General features: G+C 42.2%; 1 protein-coding gene across 2 annotated transcripts in view; it reads right to left on the reverse strand.

Moving 5' to 3' along the window:
- Nucleotides 1–27,471, reverse strand: part of Dnaaf5 (Dynein axonemal assembly factor 5) — a 73,536-nt gene that overhangs the window by 14,990 nt on the left and 31,075 nt on the right. For both annotated transcript variants that reach the window (XM_068352821.1, XM_068352820.1), the window contains exons 5-10: nucleotides 22,046–22,565; nucleotides 20,792–20,974; nucleotides 19,611–19,733; nucleotides 2,885–3,031; nucleotides 923–1,114; nucleotides 252–401 (exon numbers count right to left, since the gene is read on the reverse strand). In XM_068352821.1, coding sequence (XP_068208922.1) covers nucleotides 265–401; nucleotides 923–1,114; nucleotides 2,885–3,031; nucleotides 19,611–19,733; nucleotides 20,792–20,974; nucleotides 22,046–22,565 — 1,302 coding nt within the window. In that variant the 3' untranslated portion in view covers nucleotides 252–264. The remainder of the gene's footprint in view (nucleotides 1–251; nucleotides 402–922; nucleotides 1,115–2,884; nucleotides 3,032–19,610; nucleotides 19,734–20,791; nucleotides 20,975–22,045; nucleotides 22,566–27,471) is intronic.

Genomic DNA, 27,471 nt, shown 5'->3' on the forward strand with positions numbered 1-27,471 from the left:
GACGACAACAAAGTCTAAATGTTTAAATTTTTAAAAATTAATTTATTATATTTGCACTAACTTTAAAGCAACATTTTCAGAATATTTACTCTAGTTTACCTATTAATATATTTAGTATATTAACCACAGTAAAAGCAAGAATTATTGGTAATGGTAAGCAATTAAAATGATTAAACAATAACGAGATTAAAACTAAAATTCAATAGTATGACTTCAAACAACACCAGCGTATCAGGAGACCAGAAACTTACCATGGGGAAGATGTTATTCCTGTAAAGTCAGAGCTTTCATATCTTCTATAAGTTTCATACAGTGTTGTTTATTGCGATATTTGTGACAGTCTTTCTCTAGCAATCTCATCAGCAGCCCTGGTGAAACTTTACCCATTTCATTTAAGGCACCTGACAAAGAAAGAAGTATTAGTATGATTATTTTTCCAGAATGAACTACAGCTCTCCAGTGTCACTACCAGCAGATTTGATTTGTGAATTTGGACTAGGAAGGAAATTCGCTATCAAAGTTAGAAGAAAAATGGAATGGAAATAGAGTATAAAGCAAAAAGAAGAAAAGTCCCCTTTTGTTCCTTTTCTTATTTTGGGTACCTCCCAAAATTGGTTTAACTGCCTTGGTAAATAGAAATACCTACAGTGCACTGCATGACATACACAATATTGCTATATAATATCTTGTGTATAGCTAACCTGGTAGAACCTTAATTGACAATCGAAGCATAATAAGAGAGCCTTAAGAACTATTTAACACTATGGCCAAAGTCTGCTGCTTAAAGTGAGAAAGTATACCATCCAACCACCCCTTTTATTATGTACGAATAAGTAGGATTCACCTCGACTATTGAATGCTAAAAAATCTACATTACAAAGCAATTCTCTGATGGCCACCTATTTTGTCACAATTTACTCACCCAATACAGCTTCCTGCAGTTTGATATCAGGATCATCTAAAAATATCATGCTTCTACCATACAAGTCTTGAAGTCGAGCTGACTGTAGAGTAGCATCATAATTCTCAGGTAAGTTTTTAAATAAAAAGACGAGAACACTGGCGGCTTTTTGACGAACAATGGCTTGAACATCATCCAATCTTCCAACCAATTCTGGTGAAAAAGAAAATTCATGGTTACAGGAAACAAATGCAATACATAGACAGCTGATGTCAACACATTATGAATTTCTTATTACATATCTAACTTATCTATTGTGTATTTTACTACCAGTATCTTTGATCTTTTCTTTTCACAGTACAGTACTTACATTTAAAGTCTGTTATATAGTCCCCACTATTTATGAACTGTAAATAGACACATCAGTTAAAATAAAACATAGTATAAGAACAGCAATTAACAATGGAGTATAGTCTGAAGGCCATCACATTACATTACAGATAGTTCATTCTAGTGTAAACTAATATAAGAGAAAAAGTAGGACAATAATGTCCTTTATCAAAGTAGGCCAAAAATTTCATAGCAGCAGCACAATACAGGAAGAAGTAACAAAACGGAAAAACAATGAAACTTTAATCTTCCCTGCTACATACATCACCATAAAGTTAATCTTGACTTATTGTAGGAATGAGGAAGGTCAAACATTCACGAAGACTTTCAGCCCACAACCTTGTATAATCTAGGTCCATATACTGTACAAGAATAATGTTTTTCTCTTTTTTTCCAACTTTTGCTTCATCCTGCAATGCATTGCTGCTGTGAGCCTATGAGTTACATGTTTGCTTTAATAAATGTGATATTACTGTGCTCTCGCTTTTGTCCCCTCTTTCCTCTCATAATTATTCCTACACCTAATCTTTCCTCTCATAATTATTCCTACATCTAATAAAACAGTTTTTTTTTTTTTCAAAAATTTCATTGATCTACTTTATCAATTTGCATATCCTGCATAAAATCAATGACTACTTGAAATACATCTACCACTAAACATTCAACCCATCCAATGTGAAATTTTGTGTATTACACTGTGTGTACATACACAATTAAGGAGAGCAAGATATACAAATTCATATCACATCAAAGGCATGTACAGTGCTTTACAACTTGAATATGCTGCATAAGTATGCTTCTTAAATACTGTACTCATTTACATCATATTATTCAAATTCTAATAATTAGTGAAACAATCTTAAAGTAAAAAACACAGTACATTACCCAGTTATGTTGCTGGTTCTAGCTCCAAAAACTTATTTTATTCTGCATAAGTAACATTTCAAATAATTGTTGGGTTAAGTAAATTTTTCATATCATACCATACAAAAATATACCATACTGCACAAGTATACATATGTATAGTATTTCCATACACACTTGATAAAGAAAGAAAAAATTAATAACATATGAACTGCAAATTGTAACAACAAACAGATGTACTGTATGAAAAAAAAAAATTCAGTCAATAATAAGAAGAATTTAAGTAAAATTTCGAATGAAAATAAAAATTGTAAAAGTATCTACAGTACTTAATAAACTTCAGCGTACGGATACACAAGAAAAGAGCAAGGTGAAATATTCTACTTTGAACATATAAGGACCATTACTTAGGTCCTAATAGTGGTTTAAGGTCTTAAATGGGTTCACACAAAATTTTTATTGTCCTTTTCCAAACAGAAGATACTAAAGTGAGAGTATATGGTTAAAGTAGGGACAATGATGGAAGAGTAAATTGGTCAAAACATGAAACAGAGTTACCAAACAGAGGGGAATGATAATTACATTTCAATCTTTTCTTTTGAAGGATACTTGGCGAGTGTTTAAATCTTCTATTGTTATTATGTGATTCAACATTGAACACTAAACATTACTCATTCCATGAACAGTGGAAAAATAAAACCTTTTTAATAGTCAATTGTCAATACTCACTGTCAGCCAGTTTGTGTAGAACATCAGAATCAATCAAATGTGGATAATGAGTTTTGATATAAAAGACAGCATCACAAGCTAAACGACGTGTATCTTCAGCTTCATCTTCTATTAAAGCTGGTATCAAAGTTAGGCAATGCTTGACCTCTGAAAATACCAAACATGAGTGTATTATAAGTGCCAAATGAAAAACAGTAAAAACACTACATACATTAAATGCTCAAATATCAACATAAATATAAAGAAAATTTAAGTTTTTTCAGTTTCATAGTTATAAACATTACTTTTACTAATACAATTACTTAGCCAAAGGTAAAAGACCGAGACTAAATTTAAAACCAAAACTGCAGCAAAGGAGGGGAGACACATTTTAATGCCTGCTATACTATTCACTTTGTTCTGTTTGGCCTAAAGATGAGAACCATAAAGAAGAAATAAGAAGAATGTAATCAGAGAGAAATAATTAGATTTTTATCTACCTCCATTTTCCCTTTGAAAGGATGGTTTCAGGTGCCAGACTCTAGAAAAATGTTTGTACATAAGATTGAGGTTATCAGAGTTATTCCTCTGAAACAGATTGTTAGTGGCATGTGGCATCATATGTATTGACTCAGCGCAACAGTTTAGCCTTGCAGGCTAGACGTACAGTACAGAATAGGTTTAAATAGCAACTCCATTATTTTTACGGACAGTAAATTTCGGTTTTGAAGCGTGGAAACAGTTAAAAAGCTCTTCCACTCTCACTTATTTTTACTACTGTACCTGACATTACGTAGACCCATGGCTTCAAAATTTAGTTTAATCAATCATTATCATCCTCATCACATGATAATGTTTACATCAGCTACAGTATTCCCATTAGAGGGTTTAAAAGCTGCCCATGAATGGCAGAGGCAAGGGACAGTGCCATTGCCCTATCAAGCAGGACAATTCCCTAGAGACTGACCATATATTTATATGATCAGCGCCCAAGCCCCCTCTCCACCCAAGCTAGGACCAAGGAGGGCCAGGCAATGGCTGCTGATGACTCAGCCGATAGAACTATAGGCTCTCCCAAACACCCCATCATTAGCTCTCAAGGATGGTGAGGTTGCAGCGACCAAAGGGGACTAACAAGTTTGAGCGCGACTCAAACCCCAGTATGGCATTTACCAGTCAGGGACATTACCGCATCTATACTGTCAGGAGATACAGCCAGTATGCAATAACCTCTAGGTAAGCCCATAATGATATTACATCATCATCATTATTTTCAAGTCAGAATTTCTCCTCTCCAGGGTTAATCCTAAAGAGGGTGAATTAGTAGTAAGACTTAGGGTCATATATTAGACACCCTTATGACGGGAGTGGTAAATAAGGTAAAATAAACGGATTTTAAGCGAAGCGAAAAATCCATTTTTGGGTGATATCGCCATGTCGTCCTGATGGAAGTTCCTAAGGTAGCTTCTAAAGGATATATTATATACTACAGTGATATTCCCAGAGAATTACCCTTCGGGTCCCGGAATTCTAACTCCTGGAGCGAATATCCTTAAATTTTCTCAAGGATATCGCGTATATCAGAGGACGCATTCTTGACACGTCACATAGCAATCTCTACCCCAAACAGCATTAACGCTTCGACGGGGGGGGGGGGGGGGGGGGGGACATGGCAAAAGAATAGAAGGGGGCCGTAACAAGGTTATCCCCGTTCCCGTACTACTATTGACAACCACCCCAGCGCCATTCCCAGGATGGCGGACATTCCTTGTAGCATTGAGCGTGGAGCTACAGATACAGTCTGTCAGGGAGGGAACTGTGAAGATCTGTTCTTTTAAGAAAGAAGGGTGGGTCCATCAGGACGACATGGCGATATCACCCAAAAATAGATTTTTCGCTTCGCTCAAAATCCGTTTTTTGGGCTCAAGCCAGGTCGTCCTGATGGAAGTATACCAGAGCATTAATGTATCTGTGGATTTTCATCAGTGCCTTAATCTTGGGACAACCTTTCTATGATCATTTGGATCAATCGAGAAAAATGACGTTACCGTTATCCGTCATTATCACTAATAATCTCCGATGTTAGTGCTTCCTGCCCCCTACAGGGAAGTCATTCTAGACGGTAGAAAGGGGGGTCTAAAGATAAGCATACATTGTATGGACAAACATAAGAATACACCAGATGAACAAACCGTCTCGTAGTTTGTGAAAATTACCAAATACTTAACAGTGTTTCTTAATTCCATTGTTTGTGAGCATACAAATATATAAAAGTACATACTCTGGACTTTAAACATGCAATTGTCGGGCGAGTTAGGACGCAATTACATTCTAATAGACGTTTACTAGTAAGTAAAATGAATGTAGCATGATAACGGAACTATACATGTAACCTGTACAGAGATTATCTTTCTTTCTTGGGAAGCAAGAAATGATGAGTGCCACTCTCAGAGTGAAGAGAATTAAAGACAAATTCTCTTCAAAATACCTGAACTGGATACTTTTATCGGCACTGTGTACTACGTACACCGGCACTAGTGCCATCTATATAATTCCACACCTGGGATTTTGAACAGAGCTAGTGTCACCATGGTAACACTTGATCAAAGGAGGTCACACCCTAAGAGGGATGACCTCTTCTCCCTTTAATTGACAGTCCCAGTCAATTAGCTGTTCATCGTAGAATTAGACGGCGGGTTAAGTATTCTACCCGACGTCACCACATACTGCTTCAGATCATGGACTTGATTAGCATAGTGTTTGTAGAACACTGTTGATGATTCTCACCCAGTATATGTGCGAGTACATTTGAAGACCAAACCATTGAGTGTCTATAACAGTAATTAGGGGGCAGGTTTCAATACGCTACCTGCCGCCACTACATAGTGTTTCAGATCATGTACCTGTTTTGCATAGTGTTTGTAAAAAACACTGGATGATTTCCATCCAGTGTATGAACGAAGACGCTCAAAGTCCATATACTGAAAGAAGTTCAGTGATGAAGCAATCTTTCTCGGATCATGACCTGCGGGAGTACTGTCGGGATCCGCTCTACTAATAAAGTAGGTGAGCTTCGCCCTCAGTTGTTTTAGGGATAAATTTGATCCAGAGGTTTCTCCTTTAAAGAGCTGTCCTCCCCTGAAGTCTGAAGTTCTACGAAGATAGACCTTTAGACACTCTACCGGACATAGAGAGATATCTTCCTTCAGAGGGCAGATTCTCCAGGGACCCCACCTTTTGGTGGGTAGCTCATTCTTAGCGAGAAAGGATGGATCAGGGAAGAGATTGATTCAGTTCTCCTGTTTCTGAGAAGTGAATGTGGCCCTCATCCCTAGAGAGGGCCACTATTTCACTAACTCTAGCCCCTGAGGCTATAGTGAACAGAAAAATAACCTTTTGGGTTAGATCCTTAAGCGAACAATTTTCATTGTTCAAGGATGAGGCATAATGTAGGACCTTGTACAAAGACCAGGAGATGGGCTTTGGAGGTGCAGCAGGCCTAAGCCTCGCACATGCCTTCGGGATCTTATGAAAGATCTCGTTCGCCAAGTCTACTTGAAAGGCATATAGAAGAGGTCTAGTCAAGGCTGACTTACACGTAGTTATCATGTTGGCCGCCAAACCCTGGTTATGAAGATGGATAAAGAAGGACATGCAGAAGTTCATTGAAATTTCTCTCGGTCCTTTTGCTTTTACGAAAGCAACCCACTTTTTCCATGATGACTCATTTTGTCTTCTAGTTGACTTAGACTTGTATTCCTCTAAGAATTCTATATTGCCTTTTGAGATCCCAAAACTTTTCTTAACCGCTAGGGCAAGAAAATCATGCAATGAAGGGTTTGGGTTCTCTATAATAAATTGAAGGCAACTAATCTCTGAACCTTCTGGAGATGTCCCGACTGGAAGGATCTCAGCATGTTGAGGACTCTGAGCAGGTAATTGGACGGGATGAACTGGAAATCCTAAGTCTATCCCTTCCATTTCAGAGACAAGATGTTTATCATCTAAATTAGAGGATAATTGTATGGGGCTACATATCAAGGCAGTTCCATGACAGCGCTCGTAATGAAGAGGTCGGATTGCAGTTCAGGGACTTGTTCCCATCTGGGAGAGAATAGGTCTGCGTCTGTGGACCATTCTAACTCTATCGGCCTGAGCCTGAGTAGAGCATCCACTATCACATTGTGGATTGGTTGTATGTGAACTGCTGACAGGTGCCATCCCTTTAGGTAAGGGATGGCTAACTACACTTAAACTGTATGAGACGTTTCCTAGCATCGTCGATTGCAGCGTCTCGTTATCGCTTCGGAGTCCCAGATCAACTGTAGATAATCTGATCTGCTTGGAGAGAGTTTCCCTACTCAGGACTGGACCAACATGGTCTTGAGATTTTAGGGCTTTGACCTTTATTAGGGAAGCGATTAAGGAAGGACCGCTATCGGTCTTTTTAGGCCTCTTCGAGCGTTTGATGTTTGTTTTTTCCAGGTTCCCAGCGCATCTTGCCGCCGTGCCCCTAGCACAGGGCCTACCTTTATTGCGAACTGGAGAGAGTTCCTCCCAGTTCTTGTTTTGGGAATCTGAAATTTATCTTTCATCCACGATGTTCCGGGAACTGGATCATTTCTACGGATGTTCATAGACCAGCCAGCTTGGGTGCTGCCCACCCCAGCCTCTTGTCCAGGAACAATGTTGCCTGAACCTTTCTTAGGCTTAAATATTGCATGACTGTGTCTGCCAATTTCATGAAGGCAGCTAGGACTCTGTCTAGTCTGACGAGTATCTCCCCTAGGAAGTGCGTTACTTTGTGTAACCTGAATCTTAGATAGGAGGGGAAAGGGTGATTGACTGGAAGCTGCCGATAGGCGACTTTCAGGTCTGGTAAGACTATAGGCACCCTTTTCTGCAGTGGGGTCCTTATGTTCAGGAGGATAAACCTCCTGGACTCGTTGTTTCATTTGGACTTGATGAGTGGCGATAAGTCCTGAATGACTATGAATTTTCTTGAGTCCTTCTCGTAAACACACAACGGCCTTCCCTGGAATTTGGTGGACTAAAGTTTCCTTACCCCCTGTATGCTCTAGAGCTCTCAGGTAAACTCCTCCAGGAGGGTTTTGGATAATTGGAGGAGTAGAGGAAATGGTGGTAGAGATATCTCCACCTGTCAACTTAGTCCCATCTTGATTAGGCCATGGACCCAAGGATCGAAGGTCCAGCGATCCTAAAGGAATCTCCCTCCTACTAGAAGCATTCCTAAGCTTCGACTGATCAGTAGGAATCTTTTTTCGACCATCTGTCTGTGATGTCTCGGTCAGTACAACTGTGGATCGTTGTTGAACTGCTCGAAATGGATGTCCAGACCTCTCCATCTTCCTTTTAGGTTGGGGACCCACAACCGTAGAAGATTCGCTTTTTGAAAGGATGCTTCACTTTTGGAGGTCCTACTTTCTCCGTAGAGGCGTTGTTAATCGCTTCCTTGACTACCTCGTCAGGAAAGAGGTCTTTACCCCAGATGTTGGAAGATATTAGCTTTCTTGTATCGTGTTTCGCTGTTGCGTTAGCTAACACAAACTCCCTACATGATCTTCTAGCCTTTATAAAGGCATAAAGGTCTTTTACCAAAGTAGCCATATGAATTTTGGCTAAAACCTTAAGCATGTCTTGGGTATCTTGATGAGCCGAACAGAACTCTATGTAGTTCTGTAGAGATAAGGAGGCTGCAAGTCTCCTTTGTTTCTTGTTCGCCCTGTAAGAGAAACTCAGATAATTTTGGAAGATTTTCCTTAAATTGTCGACTGGCGATATCCGCCTCAAGTCTTCCTACTGTAAAGGTGAAATGGGCCTCCTTCCAGTTCTTCTCCTATCTGGGAAATGCTAGTGACAGAGTCTCGCACTCTTTGAGTGTAGGACACAGTTTACCTGTCTCTATTGCCTTAGTGACATATCTGAAAGCCTTCTCCGTAAAGGGGAATGAAATTGAAGCGGGAGCAAGGAAGGAAGAGTGCTTGTTACCCGGAGTGGATACCTTCGACACCGAGTAACCCGCCTTTTCTATGCAGCTTGATAGGATAGCCTGTGCTTTATCATTGTCGAGAATCATAACCTCCTTTGATTCCGTTCCTTTTTCTGATGTTGGTTCATCCTTCAGTCTAATGAAATAGTTCGGGAAAGCGTCAAAGCTTGGCCAGAACTGGATTTTGTCCAAAGGAACAGCACCCATCTTCTCTGAGATGTAGAGTTTGCCGCTTAAAATCGGCATTAGCTCCGCAAACCTCCAGGGATTGGTTGTGGAGCATGTCAGAAGGTCTTGATCTACGAGTCTTTTGTACGACCCTTTAGGAGCAACAAGTGGAGCTTTACCAAGCTCTACCTTGCTTTTCGTTTCCTGCTTTGTGCTCTGTTTGCACAAATTTTCTACTAGATTCTTGACTTGGGCCCATAACTGGTTCATTCTATCTAAAAGAGGGATAGAAGGCGGAGATATCGATGTCGTTGGCTCATGAGCCAGTTGGGACGGAGACAACTCTAACCCGACATTCTCCCCTTCTTCCCATGGGCGCTTTTTGCCCTCCTTCCCGAAGGTTATCTGGCCATCGGGAAATGTACCTCGTGTCTGGGATACCACTATTTCCTTACTCGCCGTTGGAAATAGTAACCTACGCATCTTGTCATTAGGCAGGTAAGGTCCCGGAGAGATTTTCTGAAAGCCTCTCACCCAGATGCGTAGTTTGAAACGAGCTGCATCCCTAGTCTCCACCGACTTGGGATTCTTGAAACCTTCGGACAAAAGGGCCCGACTTACTTTGCAGGCCTGCGGGTTCCAATACTGCAGGTGTCCGGAAATAATATTGCAGGGGGCATGAAACCTGCATGCATTATGTCCGTAAAAACACTCTTAGTTTTGCAGAAGACTGCAACACATGACATCTGGCGTTCCTCCAGTAAAGAAAGGAAAACAAAATGAGTACACGATTGATTATCTCACTGATAACCAATAAATCAAAAGTCATATCTTAACAGAATAGCTAAGGATAGCAAGCTATAAAGGGATAGTAGGAGACACATACTTGTGTATCCTTTGCAAGCAAATGCTGGTACCTCCCCTCAGTATTAAGTGATAGGAATTTCCTTTTCGAAGGAATTCCAACTGAAAAAGGGTTTTTTTAAAACCCCTAGGGATAGGGAAGTGAATACTTCACTGTCCCTTTCATACTAAATACTGTGAGGTACGGATGGCTGATTTCTCAGTCAGCCTAACGAAGAAACGCTATTCCTTCAATGTAAAAGTGGCTGCAGCATAAGCTCACATGAGGATACCAAAGATATGCTAGAAATAGTTACTGTATACTGTAGTTTTCTATTTGCAGTATGCACTATATTGCAATATACTGGCTACTGTATAATTATATATAGTATGGAAAGGAAAAACATATATTTGTATATATCCCACCCAACTTATTTGCTGTGACCCCCCTTACAACATTAAAACATAAAGTTTCCTAATCATGGAGACTCGAGGATAAGGGCTCTGCCCTTTAAGGGTTAGGAGTGTAATCTCCAGTCCTTAAAATTTTAATATTGCAGGGTAATCTGAAGACTGATTACTAATCAGACTTTTGAAGAATTAAATTCTTTCAATATGAGATTGGGTTCCACAAATATTTGGGTAGGATTTTCAAAAATATTGGAAAAGCACTACTAGCATAAAATATACAGAAGCTTTCTATTTACAGTATATCCTATACTGTAAAATACTAACTACCTGTATAAACATATACTGTAGTACAGCCAGCATGTCGTCAGCATAGCTAGCTAGCGTATCTAACCTGCTAGCTAAAAGAAAAAGAGATAGCATGGAGAACATGCTACCTAATACTGTATATATGGAAGGGGAGAATATAAAATTCAAGCTTCCATCCAGCTACAGTACTGATGCCGGCAAGGATCTGTCTAAACCTTGCCGGCCGGCACTGCTGGCCAGTATTGCCGGCCGGCAGTACTAGTACAGTCGGCGAGCTGCCGGTTGAGCCGGCACCATTCTGTGCCGGCCTGGTAGGCAGCACCCCGGCAGTAGCCACTGTTGCTAGCAGTTCAAGAGAGAACTGAAGAACCTTTATAAACAGAAGGGACTTCCCACTTACAGCCAACATGGCCAGCAGCTGACGGCCGGCAGCTGCCCTAGTTGCCTGCCAGCAGTCACCATGACTGCCGGCCGGCAGCAGCCATGATTGCCGGCCGGCAGCAATCTCTACTACCGGCCGGCAGTAGTCTTTACTGCCGGCCGGCAACAAAAATGGCCGGCAGCTCACAGCTGTCATTACTGCCGGCCGGCAGCTATCAACTGAAAGAGGGGGAGTCTGGATGATCCCGGCAACCTACCGGTAACAGTAAGGTTGCTGGGATCACCAAGATAAAGGGATAGAAGGGAGGGAAAGAGGGTCCTGTGAAAGGTACAGCAGGAGCCGGCCTTAGCCTGTCCTGCCCCACCTAACAACTCCGTTCCTGCATTAGAACTATCCCAGGCGGCTAAAGAATTCTATTCCTTAGCCTAGGGATAGATTAATACAAATAAGAGGTTGGTAGCACCCTCGCCACCACCTCGAAAGGAAAGGAAACGGGGTTGGAGTGCCAGTGTCCCCTAAGCATAAGAAGAATCTATTCCTCAGCCTAGGGTCCACTAACACAGGACTAGTCTGCTAGGTCACAGGAAGAAGGGTCATATCGTAGAGACCCTTCAGGAGTGGCCTAGGGAGGTCTAGCCTCCTATGTCGGTAGCCTAAATGAGCAAAAGAATTCTATTCAACTTGCCAGGTAGCTACCGACCACAGACTAAAAACTCTGAGATTCCGGCCAAAACCCCAAAAACCTGCATCTGCGGTTACGGAGGAAGGCCAGAAAAAACCGTAGGAAAGTCATCCCTGAATTAAAAATTCGAGGACGACCCGCTAAGGTTGTAGCCTGAGGCTACACTCAGAGGGAAGAGGGATTACCCTTAAACTCCCTTTTTGAGAGGGGTAAAGTTCATCCAATTAAAAGAGATATCTATCTCTGCCTAATTGAAATCACCGTACACAAGGGTAACCGAGGAGTGTCTAACGTATAATAACACGCCTAGGTTAGAAACCTAGGTGAGACGAGATCTCGGTTACCTAACTCACCGAGACTCTAACCATACGATCGACATGGAAAGGAAAAATATGCACAATGTAAATATCTTTACAAGAATTTCTTGCCTAAATAGCTAACATAAAAATGACAAATTCGAAGATAATTTGTATTTTTCCTAACCATACAAACCTTAGCTATTTACACAGGGTTTACCTTTTAGCGCAGCTGAAATGGCGAGCTATTAGAATTTAACGAGGGTGTATTACCCCCGCGCTAGTTAGCGGGGGGGGGGGGGGGGGGGGAGTGGTAGCTAGCTACCCCTCCCCTCCCTCACACACAGATGAATGCTCACTTTCACTTAGAGGTAGGACTTGTCTTGGGGGACAGGGCTGGCGGGCAAATATGTGTAAATAGCTAAGGTTTGTATGGTTAGGAAAAATACAAATTATCTTCGAATTTGTCATTTGTTCCGTAACCGAAATACAAACCACGCTATTTACACAGGGTGACTTACCCCTTAGGTAGGGTGGAAAGTCCCCAGCCATACTGGCTTTGGCTTTACCCGGGGGCTCAGAATCCGAGTGAGTAGCACTCGATAAAAGGAGTCCCTGCACCTCACAAGTTCCTTGCTCCGCAAGGAACCATGTGGCCTACGTAAGCTTGTGTGTGAAGGAAGAAGTGTGACCCGTCCTAGGCAGTTGACCTGGAGTTCCAGAAGGAACTCTGGGTTAGGACGTTCCCAATACCACCTCGTCAGGGTATGGGGGACGCGACAGTATTGACCAGGGAAGACGCAGGCGTCGAAGTTGTCCCACCATCACCGGAATGCATCTTGCCAGAGTCTCGGGGTCTGAGACTGGGGGGAAGAATAGCGGAAGCTTGAGGTTCCAAGCTGTCGCGATCAGGTCCCCCAGACCAGTACTTGCTGGTTACCCAAGGTCAAAGACCCCCAGGTACACTCTCTCTACGAGGCTCTGCTCGGATAGTCTGAGAGAACATTCCCCTGCCTGGAATGAGAGAGCCGATGGTGGTATTGAGAGAATCTCAATCCTCCCGGTATCTCTACTGCAAGACGTGAAGGTGTGAAAATGCGTCCCCTGCTGGTTAGAATACGCCAGAATCATGAAGTCGACGCGCACGGGGCGACTCGGCAGGAGCTGTAGGATCTATAGAGGGGCCAGACTAAGGCCCCTAAGCCTGCCTGAATGATGGAGAGGTATCCTTCAGGTCTTGACCATAGGCCTGGACCGGAACATGCCCCCCCCCCCCTTTCCTTTGACGAGTCCGAGAACAGCATCAAGAATGTGGGGAAAGGACGAGAATATCCACTACCATCAAGAGGCTCCCTAGGTCAACACCCATTGCAGGTCTAATAGTTCCGCTGGTCCCATAGGGCCAGGAAGTCCGGTTAAACATTGCCTGAAGCCACCGGAACTTGGATCGCCCCACATGGAACTTATCCTGAGGCAACCGTTCGGACTATAGACGGGTCAATGAGGAAAGGAGAACTAGGAAATGTTCCAAGGTAGGGCTGAAAGCTCTGCTTGACTGAGAACAGGTACTGCGACTCTCCTCAGTCTTGCCACAGTCAACCGAAAGGAAGGCTCGGAGGATGTGGTAACAGAATCAGAATCTGGCGTCCCCAGGTGGTCACCCATCTAAGTACCGACGTTGCTTAACCTTGCTGGACGGACGAGAAGCGGGGTTTCCAACGTGGTAAGGCCGTTGACTCAATATCATGGCCAGATACTCCAGATGTTGAGGCAGAGGAAGAGAAGGCTCCAAGCAAAACACCATGAGCCCACACTCATGGTAAGCATCCGGAAGCTTGTCCCGGCGCTGAAGAAGGTCGAACCCGAGCCTACCGGAGTTGACCAGCCCTCCAAACAGCAGAGGAGGCGGAAGCCTGCACCTGAGCGGCCAAGAGGAAGGCAGGGAGAGTTCTCTGGGGAAACAAACCTGCTATGCCACGGCGGGATAGCCACACTGCGTCATAAGCAGGAATACTTGCAGTCTAGGCTGAATTCGACAAGCACCCTGGAAGATGGATGGAATGGAAACTGAAAGTACCCGTCCTTCCGATCCAGGGTTTAAGGAGTCCTGTCGCCTCGTTACCAGTCTGATCGATTCTGCTGGTCTACGCTGGCCGAAGTTTGTTCGACAAACTTGATCAGGGCTGAAAGGTCGACTACGGACATCCCCCCTCAGATCCTTCCTTACAAGAAAGGATCGACTGAGGAGGCCGGGGGTGAAGCCATCGATGATCCTAAGGAAGACCTTCGCCTAAGGTATGGATCATTCTGCCCAACCGGGCAACTCTGCTGACGCTATGGCATAGAGGTTCAGAGACACTGAATTCGCTGACAGAGACGGCAGGCGCGATATCCTTGGCTGATCACAGAGATTGTGCGGGAATGGGCATCGGGAAGCTGTCATTCGGATGAGTAACCTTAAGCATCCTCCCAGCGAAAAACCTGCAATCCTAGAGTTCGTGAACTCCTTTTAGGACTATGCCCCCCCGGGGGAGTCTCCCGTGCCATCTGTTCCTGACAGGAGGAAACTGCAATTGGACACCTTGTCCCAGTTGTCGTAGCCGATAACTTAGGCCGACGTGGTTGAAGGAAAAGGGCGCTGGAGCACTGCAGAGTCTGGAAGAAAGCGCCTTGGAGGAGTGAAAACGAAAGTCGATCTCCTCCGCACAGCCGCTGTCTAAGTCTCTGTCCTTGGGCACAAACAAACTCTTCTCAAGGATGGAAGGGTGTCTGAGGTCGTCGACCTCCACAGATGAGACACCCGAAGGAAGCCCTCAGTCAGCGCGTCCAGATGGTACAACATCGAGCTTGTCCGCAAGTTAGATACTTAACGACGAAAGGCCAAGGTGCCTGAGCTCGAGAGGAGGAAAGTACCCATGATCTTCCTGTAGCTTCCTTGAACCAAACCTCGGGCCGTAACCGAGGAGGGAAAGAACCTGGTAAGCTCCCAGAGGAAGGGGTAAGCAGTCACCCCTTGTCCGATGGAGAAATCTAGAACGGAAAGCCCCCCCCCCCCCCCCCCCGCCAAAACTCCTTCCAGGGAATGACGGGGAAGGGTTAACCCAGGTTCAGGAAAGAGGAGTGTTGCTCAGATCTCCCTTAAGTTTCTCCTATTCTTGCAAGTGCCATGCTCTGCGTTTACGGGGTGAGGCCGTGTTCTGGAAATACGCTCCAGAAGAACTCGCCAGGCTGGCCATGCTGCGAAAACCCCATTGGGAATCGTGGTCGCAATCGCCCTGGAGCTCGCGCGACGGTAATTCAAAGATTTTCGCGTGGGCGAACGTGGAAGCGCCCATGCGTGGTAACGCAAACGAAGGTGAGCGAAGGAGCGCAGAAGGAGGGCGAGCGTGGTAGGAAGGGCGAGAGCTAGTGGTCGGCGAGCGATAACCCATAGACGAGCAATGGATACTGCAAGAAATAAGCCGACGTTTGTGCGAAGAAACACTGTAGGTTCGCGCGACAGAACACCATCCGTCCGCGCGATGGAAAACCGTTGGTTCGCGCGTGGGCGAACATTGGAGAGCATGGGCGCGGACGCGCATGAGCATAGACGTGCAGGCACGTGGGCGTGTGGGCGCGCAGGCGAATGGTCGCGCGGGCGCACAGGAGTGCGGTCGCGCGGGGCGCGCGGGCGAGCGGGCGCGCGGGCGAGCGGGCGAGCGGGGCGCGCGGGCGAGCGGGCGAGCGGGCGCGCAGGCGAGCGGGCGCGCAGGCGAGCGGTCGTGAGGGTGGGCAGGTGGATGAGCGCGAGTCCGAGGCGGCGAACGCAAGCGTTAGCGCGATGGCGAGGAAACGCGCTGCCGCGTGGGCGAGGAAGACCGCTGGCGATATGGATCAACAAGCGATCGATGGTGAGCTGGTGAGTGCTAACGCACAGGTTGGCGATGGCGCGTTGTGTTATGCCGACGCGATGGTCGAGCAGCATGCGCAGGTGAGCGATCGTGCGTTGGCGTGCAGTATGCGAAGGTGAGCGATCGCGAGCAGCATGTGCAGAGGGCGATGGTGATCAGCATGCGCAGGATCGCGCGATGGTGATCAGTATGCGCAGGGTCGCGCGATGGTGATCAGCATGCCAGGGTCGCGCGATGGCGATCAGCATGCGCAGTTGAGGGTCGCGCGATGGCGAGCAGCATCCGCAGGGTAGACGATGGCGCGATGGTGATCAGCATGTGAAGGGTCGCGCGATGGTGATCAGCATCCGCAGGTGTGCGGTCGCGCGATGGCGATCAGCATCCGCAGTTGAGGGTTGCGCGATGGCGATCAGCATCCGCAGTTGAGGGTCGCGCGATGGCGATCAGCATCCGCAGTTGAGGGTCGCGCGATGGCGATCAGCATTCTCAGTTGAGGGTCGCGCGATGGCGATCAGCATCCGCAGTTGAGGGTCGCGCGATGGCGATCAGCATCCGCAGTTGAGGGTCGCGCGATGGCGATCAGCATCCGCAGTTGAGGGTCGCGCGATGGCGATCAGCATGAGCAGGTGAGCTAGTAGCTGGCGAACCATGTTCCTTCAGAAGTGTTGGAGAACGTTGGCGTGCCGGCTGTAACACACGCAGGCGATCCGGAGATCGCCGAGAGACAGGTGATCGCTGGCGAGCTGATGATCGCTGGCGAGCCGATGATCGCTGACGAGCAGAAGGCTACGCGTGGAAGCCTGCGTATAGAAGAAGAGTCCTTGACCCCGACCTGAACCGAAGTTCTAGATCGCGAGGGCGAACGTGGGCGCACAGGGCGCGTAACAGGAACCAACAGGAACAGCAGGGATGATCATCATGAAAGCGCTGACGAACAGGAGAGCGCTGATGAGCAGAAGAGCGCCTGTGCGCTAACACTGAGCAGGAGCAGGAGAGAACACAGCATAAGGGCGCGCAGGGAAACCCTGAGACGCAAGGGAAGAACCCCCGTGGGAGGCAACCCTTTGCCCCGAAGGGATCGTTGTCCGCCGGGAGACTGATGTCCGTCGGAAGATCGCTGTCCGTCGGGAAGACCGTTGTCCGTCGGGAAGACCGTTGCCCGTCGGAAGAAGAGATCAGACTGCTGTCCATCAGCACCAAGGCGGAAGATCAAGAAAAGGAGAGTAGGCTGCAAACGGAGATTCAAAAAGGCGCCTCTAGCACCCTTATAGGGAGAAGAGAGGCCCTTACGACGAGGCGGACGGTGGGCCTTACGGCAAGGGAGGCCAACAGCAACAGCAACAGAAGAATCCTCCGAAGAGGAGTCTCTATGAGTGTACTCTCTCGCGAACGAAAGAGAAACACTTCGTAGAAGAGACTGGTCAGCAGTGACCGAAAAGGAGCAATCCTCCGAAAAGGAGCTCCTGCAGTTGCCCAGCCCCTTGAGCGAAACTGCAGATGTGACCGCTCAGCACCAAGAGCATAGTCGCACGAAAAAAAGGCAAGAGGAGAACCCTCCATAAGGGGAAAAACTCAAGCCTGGACAGGAAAAATTTCCCTCGGAAGGAAAGTTACCTGCCCAAGGAGGCAAGCCTCCTGAGAGTTCTAAAATGAACTGGAGAGCTGTCCGTCGTCACGGGAGTACTTCCAGTAGAAGGAGACACGCCCCTGACGAAAACACAAGGGGGGAGGCAGCAACAGCCGAATCCCCAGGACTCAACAAGACAGCTCACACCGTTGCCATATTACAGAAACGAACTAGATCGGTAACTGTAAAAAAAAAAAAAAAAAAACATTAGTACACATTCATTCCCCCGGGAAGTCTCCGAAGAGGAATCCCGAGGGAAAGGAAACAAGATTTACACAACAGGCACGTGCCCTCACAACCACTTACACTCACGGAAGGAGAGCTGTAACCAAAACAGAATTATAACAATTATAATTATGTAACTATGTAATTATGTAATTTAAAAATGAATGAACACTAAAGAAAGAACGAAAACCCCGAAAGGAATCGTTCTACAAAGCTGAAAAAACAACAAATACAATTAGATTCATAAACTAATTGAGACAAACGTACGGCGTAATAACCCCCCCACACGGAAAGGAAGCTACAAGGGCGTAGTAACACGTAGTAAAAGGGTGAACGACCTCAAGAGAGAGAGAGAGAGAGAGAAAGACATAAGTCAAACTCGATCGCCACCCATAACGCCGTGGCGGCCTAACTGCCGAGGACACTACGTAGATAAGTACACTACACACACAAATCTGAAAAGGAAACTTATTGATTTCTATACTCAAATATGTATACAAACATGAAAACATGTTTACATATATATTGAGTAAACGAAAAGTAAGCGATTAAGTAAAGACAAAACAAACAATGGCTGCCAAGAGAGGACCAAGACAGAGACGTCTGTCACAGTCCGAGCCAAAAGTGAAAGTGAGCATTCATCTGTGTGTGAGGGAGGGGAGGGGTAGCTAGCTACCACTCCCCTATCCCCCCGCTAACTAGCACGGGGGTAATACACCCTCGTTAAATTCTAATGGCTCGCCATTTCAGCTGCGCTAAAAGGTAAACCCTGTGTAAATAGCGTGGTTTGTATTTCGGTTACGGAACAAATAATTAATTAATGATATATGAAGCTATCTAAAAACCGGGAGGTCGTTCTGCTAACTAAATAACATGCCCAACGAACGACAGCGCTCATAGCGCCTCCGGTACAGGCTAGCTCTAAACACAATAAATTACTAAAATTTCACTGTGAAAAGGAAGCTAAAAAACTATTCATTGTAAAGACCCAATACTCAACTTTCCGAAGGCGAAAGAAGTCGAAGAATGCATAATAAATCCTAGAAAATCGATCGAAAAGTTAGATCAACAGGGAACACCACTAAGCGAAATCGCTACAAATTTAGAAATGTCCGCCATCCTGGGAATGGCGCAGGGGTGGTTGTCAATAGTAGTACGGGAACGGGGGTAACCTTGTTACGGCCCCCTTCTATTCTTTTGCCACGTCCCCCCCTCAAAGCGTTAACGCTGTTTTGGGTAGAGATTGCTATGTGACGTGTCAAGAATGCGTCCTCTGATATACGCGATATCCTTGAGAAAATTTAAGGATATTTGCTCCAGGAGTTAGAATTCTGGGACCCGAAGGGTAATTCTCTGGGAATATCACTGTAGTATATAATATATCCTTTTGAAGCTACCTTAGGAACTTCCATCAGGACGACATGGCTTGAGCCCAAAAAACTATCGGTACACATAAATCATTATAACACCAAGGAACAAAAGAAAGTGAAATAGTGGTGGCCAATTTACCACACATAGCCAACCCTCCCACAACAGCAGGGACAAAATTGGATTCCCCTCCCCACCTCAATACTAGTTCCCCAGCTACTTTTGTATTGTAATGATTCAATAGCAGTTCCAGTTTGTGAGAGACAATACTACAAATCAAAGGGTTGAAAGGGTTGTATTTGCATAGAAAAATAAATACATTACGTGTAATGTTGCATTGTATATACTGTACAGTACTGTACAAATCCATTTATACAAACACACATATGCAAGCACTCAAACAACCAATATATAAAAAAACATCCCCAATTCTGCAATTAGACTAATTTGTCAAGTAGAAAAGTTCTCAAAACTGCTTGATTATAATAATGATTCCCTTTTCTCTTCATCAATGAAAGAGTAATTGTGACAGTCCTTACCATTATCAAGTTCCTCTTCAACCCCTCTCACTTCACACACAGATACAAAGCACGCAAGAGCAGCAGTTCGTAAAGATGCTGAAGTCTTGCCAGCATGCCATGGTAAGAAAGCTGCAATACACTCTGTGGGAAAGTCAAAAAGGTACACATGGCTATAGAATTAAATGATTGACAATGCCCTCTACTGTGAGAAAATTTCTTTAGGTACAAAATCTCAATAAATCAAACAATTCATGATGTCATGTTAGTGCTATCCTAAACGCACTGAAATTAAAAAATTAGTATTGCCTTTACTGTACTCCTAATCTATTCATTATAACAAATAAATCCAAATCTTTATAATTTGGAAAATGTTTTCAAAAAATTTGGAAGGAATGTAAACTTTTATAATCGCCAAATTGCTTGCTTAATTTCATAAGCAAGAATAACATGTTTGAATTTTCCTAAAAAAAATCTATTGTCACAGATTACCTCCTCCCAGTAAAAAAGAAGGGCAGGCTTTTCTCTTCATTATGATAAATGTAAAATATCTATCTCAATTGTTTATGTAAGAATGAAGAACTACACTATATGTGGTGGCAATTCAAAACAATGTTTCAAGATGTTAGTAGAGCAGTTATTAAGAATGACTCTATCAAGGGCAAAAGTAGTTTCACCAGTGAAGGTCCATGATTTGGTAGACATTGCATGGTGATGTAGTTATACCAGATAATCTTGTAAAATGTCTAGGCTCTCATGAGGTTGAACAGAATACAGAAAGAGCAAAAGTAAATTAATTAAATATAAAGTACAGCAAATGAGAAAATAATTAACCGAGGGCTGAATGGGACACAGCCAAGTGTACTGTTGGCAGCGCCTTTCTTGGCATTCGTATGAGAAACGCTTACTTAGGATATACATCTCGTGGTAGTGCACTTTTTCACGCAAGTCCGCCATAAGGGTAAACACTTGCTACTCTTCATTTATAAGCTTGATCATTTTTTTTCCTTATACAACCCAGTATCTTTAGCCATTTGCTATCTTTTTAAACTATTCTTATTTTCTCCTCCCACCACAGACAAATCAATGAAAGCAGTGTACTTACAAAGGTAACCATTTGATAATCAATAGACTGTGGAATATTATTATATATACAGTACTGTATATGATAATGCCCAAGTAAAAATCTGTGGTCCACTTACCGGAAACAAATTTCGGAAGGTATTTTCCCAACTGGTTTTGAGACTGTAGTGGGAAATCATCCCTCACTAATAGTTGCTGCATCTTCGTCAAACATCTAAGGCAGACTAAAGCATCGTGTTTCGTTGGGACACAAGTGCATAAAACCTTTACAAGAAGCTCTACTTCACAGCCCAGAGCCAGACCTACAAAATAAGGAAAATTATTTCACAAATTCAGATAAATTTATTTCTCGAAACCAGCGTGTCTTTCCCGGAATCAATTAATCATTTCCAGCTCTTTACATAAGTTCAAAATCACTGCAAGTTTCATTACTTCATGATTAAAATTGTGGCCGTACGGTTGATGACTGGAATTTGACCTTTTGCTTGACCTTGGACTCGATATTGATATTTGAACTTAACAGCTCTTTGTATAAGTTTAAAATCCCTGCAAGTTTCATTACTTTATCATTAAAGTTGTGACCGCATGGTTGATGACAGTGATTTGACCTTTCGCTTGAACTTGACCTTTGACATTAAAATGATTTAAATGGCGAGCTTTTTCATACACTCAAATACGAACCAAGTTTAAAGTCTCTGTAACAACGAAGTCCAAACTTACGGCTGATTACATGAATTGGACATTTTGCTTGACCGTGACCTTGACTTTGACCTTCCAAAATCTAGTTATTTCTAGCTTTTTACATAACAGTTAATCGCTGCAAGTTTCATTATTCTACGTTTAACATTGTGGCCAGAAAGCTGTTCACAAACAAACAAACAAACACACACACAAAAACAAGGGGTAAAACATAACCTCCTTCCAACTTTGTTGCCAGAGGTAATAAGATTACCAACCTCATCTCTAATGGTAACTTGTGATTATTTGTTGAGGGCTTAAGCTTGTAATTTTTTGGTACTCTAAAGCTATATTAGGTAAGAAGCTGATTATTTTTACAGTAACAGTTTTCAGTTACAAGAAATTACTCTGAAATGGAACTCAGTAAAAGGTTTCATTTTGACTGAATGAAATACTAAATTGGGCAACAAGAGCTGTGTGGATATCCAGGTAAGTTCCTTTGGGCCTGTCACAAGTTGAATGAAAATTTTTCATTTCTTAAAGTTCTCAACATTATCATTGATGCATTATGTCAAAGGGAAATATAATTGGACTTTCAAGAATTTTTTAATTCAAAAAGCTTCAATGGCAAGAGTCTATAATTCAAGTTGCCATAATAAATAATTCAGACTAAAATAAAAACACGCAACACTTACCTCCAAATTCTAACAAGCCAATGAACATTTTAAACCGTGGAGTATGTTCTAACCAAGACTCCGCTGATGACTGGAAATCCATCAAAACAGCCCTGAGTTGTTGCCGATACAAGTCTTCCACACAATTCAAGTCACACTTCAATGCTAAAGCATTTAACTGTTCTTGAGCATCTTTGACGATACCAGGATACTCCGACGAAGATGCAATAAATAGTAATGTACAAAAAATACCGTGACTGTTTTCCTGTACATGACACTTTTGTATGATGACTGAGATGAGATCTAACAAGGCCTCCTGATGATCAGAGTCATACACATGAGCAACATCGTCGGAACTTATGGTCTGACAAATGGTTGTCACTTCAACATTAACAAGTTCATCGGGAGAACCACGCACTAAAGCAGCTAGTATTTTTAATGGCCGTTCACCCTTCTCAGCAGCACAGATGCGGGGTAAAACTAACTTCAGGTACACTGCAGGTTGAAGAAAATGCCCAAGATATTCGCTGCACAACACAACCTTAAATGAAAAGGGGTACAAGATTAAGACTTCATAAAAGCTTAAAATATACAGAACTTGATTTCTGTGGTACACTCATGAGGCCATTGAATAAGTGAAAAAAATTATGGATGAATTGTACAAAACATACAACCATAAATGTAAGAAGCAAAATTTACTATGGTAAAACCAATTAAACTATTACCATCAGGCAAACTATACCTATACCTACCTAGGCTTCCCCATTGGTAAAATATGATTGTGACTACATAAAACTATAGGGCTTTAAAAAGTCTATCAGATTGAAGTTTAGTCCAGAAACAGAATTTTGATGATAAAATTCATTAAATCAATTCTTACCTTGTAGTAATTACGTTTTAATAATCAAAACCAGTCGCTTACAGCCTCTAATAAAAAATAAAAATGTTTTCACTAAAAAAAGTGGGTTGGAGGACGGGAGACAGATGACAACAATGTAGATATAGCATTGATATTATAAATGTTATAATTATAATTCCATCTATATCAATGAATCTTAGCCTTGCTATTTACACAATTCTCATTCTATAGAGTATATGAAATATTTACTTTGATGTTACTGATCTTAAATTATTTTATATATTTTATTCATTACTGTACTTTTATATAGTTTACCTGCCAATTCCTTACTTCCTTTCCTAACTGGGCTGCTTTCCCTATTGGAGCCCTAAGGCACGTAGCATTACATTTTACAAAACAGGGTTGTAGCTTGGCTAGTAATAATGATGATAATAAACCATGCTCTTTTGCAAGTGGGGAGGTAACAGAGAGACAAAATATAACAATTCTAATATCAAATCAAACTTAAGCTAATTTTATATACCACCATTAAACATTATTAACCTTCCATATTTCCCTTGATTATGGAATATTTAGTCCTTTCTTTGATTACGCTCCCATAAATATAAAACACCTTCCTCTTGTATTGTAATAAAACTCCCTACCAAACCACCATGTAGTCTTTATAAACAATGAGAGACTACTGTAGGCTAAATGCAAAAAAAAATGCCTTGTATCCCATGCCTTGCTATTATCCTAGAGCCTCCAATATTTTAAGAACTTAACAAGATTTAATTAAATAATGTTTTGTAAAACCTATTAGGTACTTAACCAAACTGTAAGTAAATCTTTAATCACCACGTACACAGGCTGATCAGTGGCACTTGGTCCAGAAGCGTAAGTCAAGGGTGTGCAAAATGTATCTGAATTCTGAACTGTTCTAACTTCATTTCTAGTTTTGATTACATTTGGCAATCATGATTCCAATAACTGAAGGCATTAATATAAAAGAATCTTAAAAGCCCTAATATATATCCCAAATTTATCTACTTGAAGTCCTTAACCCTTTCACCCCCAAAGGACGTACTGGTACGTTTCACAAAAGCCATCCCTTTACCCCCATGGGCGTACCAGTACGTCCTTGCAAAAAAATGCCATAAAATTTTTTATTTTCAGATTTTTTATAATTTTTTGAGAAAATTCAGGCATTTTCCAAGAGAATGAGACCAACCTGACCTCTCTATGACAAAAATTAAGGCTGTTAGAGCAATTTAAAAAATATATACTGCAAAATGTGCTGGGAAAAATATAACCCCCTGGGGGTTAAGGGTTGGAAATTTCTAAATAGCCTGGGGGTAAAAGGGTTAAATTGTGTAATTCTTTGGCTCCTGTCAGATCTTTCATCAATTAAAGTAATTGATCCTGGCTACTCAAAAACCAGAGAGCCTATCATAAATATTCACACTATTACAGAGGGGAAGATGTTTTTGAAAAAGGAGATATTACAATAAGAAGTCAAAGTCTGTCAGCATGTAATATCTTCTAGCTATTCTGCTAAAAACCTGCCCTATAACACTAGTGATACGACCCAAATTCAAAATGGGCCCTAAAATATATGACAAAACCATTGCGACCTTTGCATCTGAGACCACCCTTACCAGAGAAGAACAACTGTTCCCTGTGTCACCAGAAAGTTAGTAAACAACCTGTACTGTAGCCTCTAGTATACTATCCAATTCTGGTTTCTCCAAACAGCTCAAATAATTTAAACTAGGAATAAGATCTGGGATGTCATAAAATTCTCTTCAATAGTAGATAAAACTCCTACCACAGAATCTGGAAAACACAGCATTTCTACCAAACTACCCATGCAAAATCATTAATTTAAAATGGCTAATTCACATACAGTACTGTACTGTATATACATTATTCATGAAGGTACCCAAAGGAACTGGTTAATACATCTGGCATGACACTTACTTCTACCCTTACCTAAATCGCTTGTCGAAACAATGCCTACATTAAGTCAACACAAAGTGTCATAATTTACCTTTTGTTTAAAAAATCAAACATTCAAGTAAGATTCTTCAGCTGTCCAATGCTTTCATGCACAACATCATTGGTGGGCTTTGTAGCTATAAACATCTTATACTGGCTTGCTAAAGTCAAAGACTTTCTCTCATGGTCTTATTATTTATGAGAAGTCTGTCAGACTGTAACAAAAGGCAAGGTGCACTTGCGTGTAACGAACCTATATCAGTCAACTTTGTACATCATAAAGTAACAGAGGTAAGGTACACTTGCTTGTTACAAGTCTAACAACACCTTCCAGTAATTAGCGATGGAAGATATATTTAATTTCCCAGAAAAGAAGCAAAACAACATTTCCAGAATTGCTATTCTTTGTGAAATGGTTGTCTGACAACCAACTAGATTAACTAGTTCTCATGATAGCCTATTTGCTTCCAGCACTTATAGCAATGTTAGCAATCTAAATTCTTTTGTTCTTGGTAACCTTATTTCAGCATAAGTTTATAAAGAAATATTCAACACATAGTTGTACATCTGGTAGGGGAGCAGGATATGGCAAGCAACCCCAGAAACACTGCATATACCGTACAGGCTCATCCTTTTAATTTAGACAAAACTGAACCTCATTAACCTGACTAATAAAGTAAATTTATACGAACCTACAGTAAACTTGGGAAGTGTGTTTTTATCCTTTACTCACAAGCCTAAATACCAAGATGCCTATGTCTGTGATAGGCGAAGGTACTTACCCTTAACACACCTCTAATCGAAGTACAGTACCTTTACCCTACTAATGATTCAACTGTTGTGTTCCCATTCCTGTTACTAAACAATATCCACTTGGCTCATTATCAACTCTTATAGTACCAACTCAATTATTCTACCCAAGCCTTCCTTAGGTCAAACCCCTCATCAAAAGCCTGCTCAATCACAACACAAAATTCTTCAGCCTCCAGAGTGCTCATGACCCCTGTGGCGACCTTCTCGGAGACTGATCCATGAGTGTCAGCAGCAGACACACCCCCTGGGGAGACAGCAGCAAAAGCCTTCACTTATGTCCTCTTGGGCATTGCCCAATCCAACTGACAAACACCTTACACTCTTCTTCAGCTTCAGGGCAAACACTTGCCACTGCACCGGAGGCCACAACTGACATGGAGCACAAAGGAAGTGCGGATCTACAGCCGGTTTTGCCATGAAATGGTTGAAGCGTTAGCCATTATCCCGCTAAACAAGAATTTCTTATTTCCATTCCATTATTCAATAACCACACTGTTAGAGAGAAAGACTCCACAGTTTTTGCCCCGCATCCTCTCATTATCCGTTTCAACAAAAAATTCCAGCTCGTGCAAAAGTAATCACATTAAAAGATGAGAGTTTGTAAGATGCAAATATCTACTTAAAGCAGACTACAGTATACAGATACATACTCAACTACCAATGGGATAAAAATGGTTTGTGTGATCTAAAAAAGAAAACCTACTTTAGTTCTTGAGTACCCAATTAAAACTTAAACAGTTTCAAGTCCTAAGTCTAAGTCTGCTTTCATTTATAATTTCTTTTATTGTATTCTATCTCCTGTGTAATTAGTACTCAATGTATAATGTCACCCAATAAATTTTATAGGCTTTCCCTTATTCCTATCATCTTTCCCTAATACTTTTGGGGTTTTCTCTTTTCCTGCTATTTCCTCTGAATTACATCTGCTTTAGCTAAGTGGTCAAATTAAACTTACTAATAATGTGGACAATAACTACAGTAATATGTTAACTTGCATCATTATGCACATATCTTCACCAAAATAATATAAAAGAAAAGAAAGTTCCATAAATCTTAAGTCTCATCAACAGAAAAGAAAGTTCAAATAGAGTAATACATATAAGAGTGAATTGGTTCTAGATAGTACTGTATGAGGAGAGAAGATTACCATATACAATAATAATAGTTGTAATAATGTACTTCAGTTATACTGTAGTTAGTAGCAAATGAGCAGTAATAAAACATTAATCCTCAAACCAACACATTAAAGTTCACACTAAAAGAAAAGAAAATTATGAAAACCTTATACTTCACAAATCAAATACTGTACAGACAAAAATGAAAATACTATATGTCTATTCATTTTGACGTAGTCTTTAAAATTGTGAAAAATACAGGCACGGATCATCTCCCAAAGTTAATGAAGTCGCCCATGGCCTAAAATCTATCTGTGGTGAAACTTTAGTCAAAATTTGTCAATTTGTTTTGACGTAATCTTTAAAATTGTGAAAAATGCAAATTTGGATCATCTCCAAAATTTAATGGGGTCGCCCATGATCTAAGATCTATCTGTAGTGAAAATTTCGTCAAAATCCATTGACTTGTTTTGACGTAAGCCTGTCCACAGACACGTAGACAAATAAATAAATAAGTCAACTCAAAAGTATAACCTGCTTGGTGGTAATAATACTAATATACTGTAATAAGATGAAAAAATTAACATGTTATAAAAATACTTAGTCCAATAAAGGATAATAATTCCACCATCTCTGCCAAGATGTTATGACTGTAAAAGTAATACAGTAATAATTTTATTTTA

Source organism: Palaemon carinicauda, chromosome 29 (assembly GCF_036898095.1).
Source record: "Palaemon carinicauda isolate YSFRI2023 chromosome 29, ASM3689809v2, whole genome shotgun sequence".
NCBI lineage: Eukaryota > Metazoa > Arthropoda > Malacostraca > Decapoda > Palaemonidae > Palaemon > Palaemon carinicauda.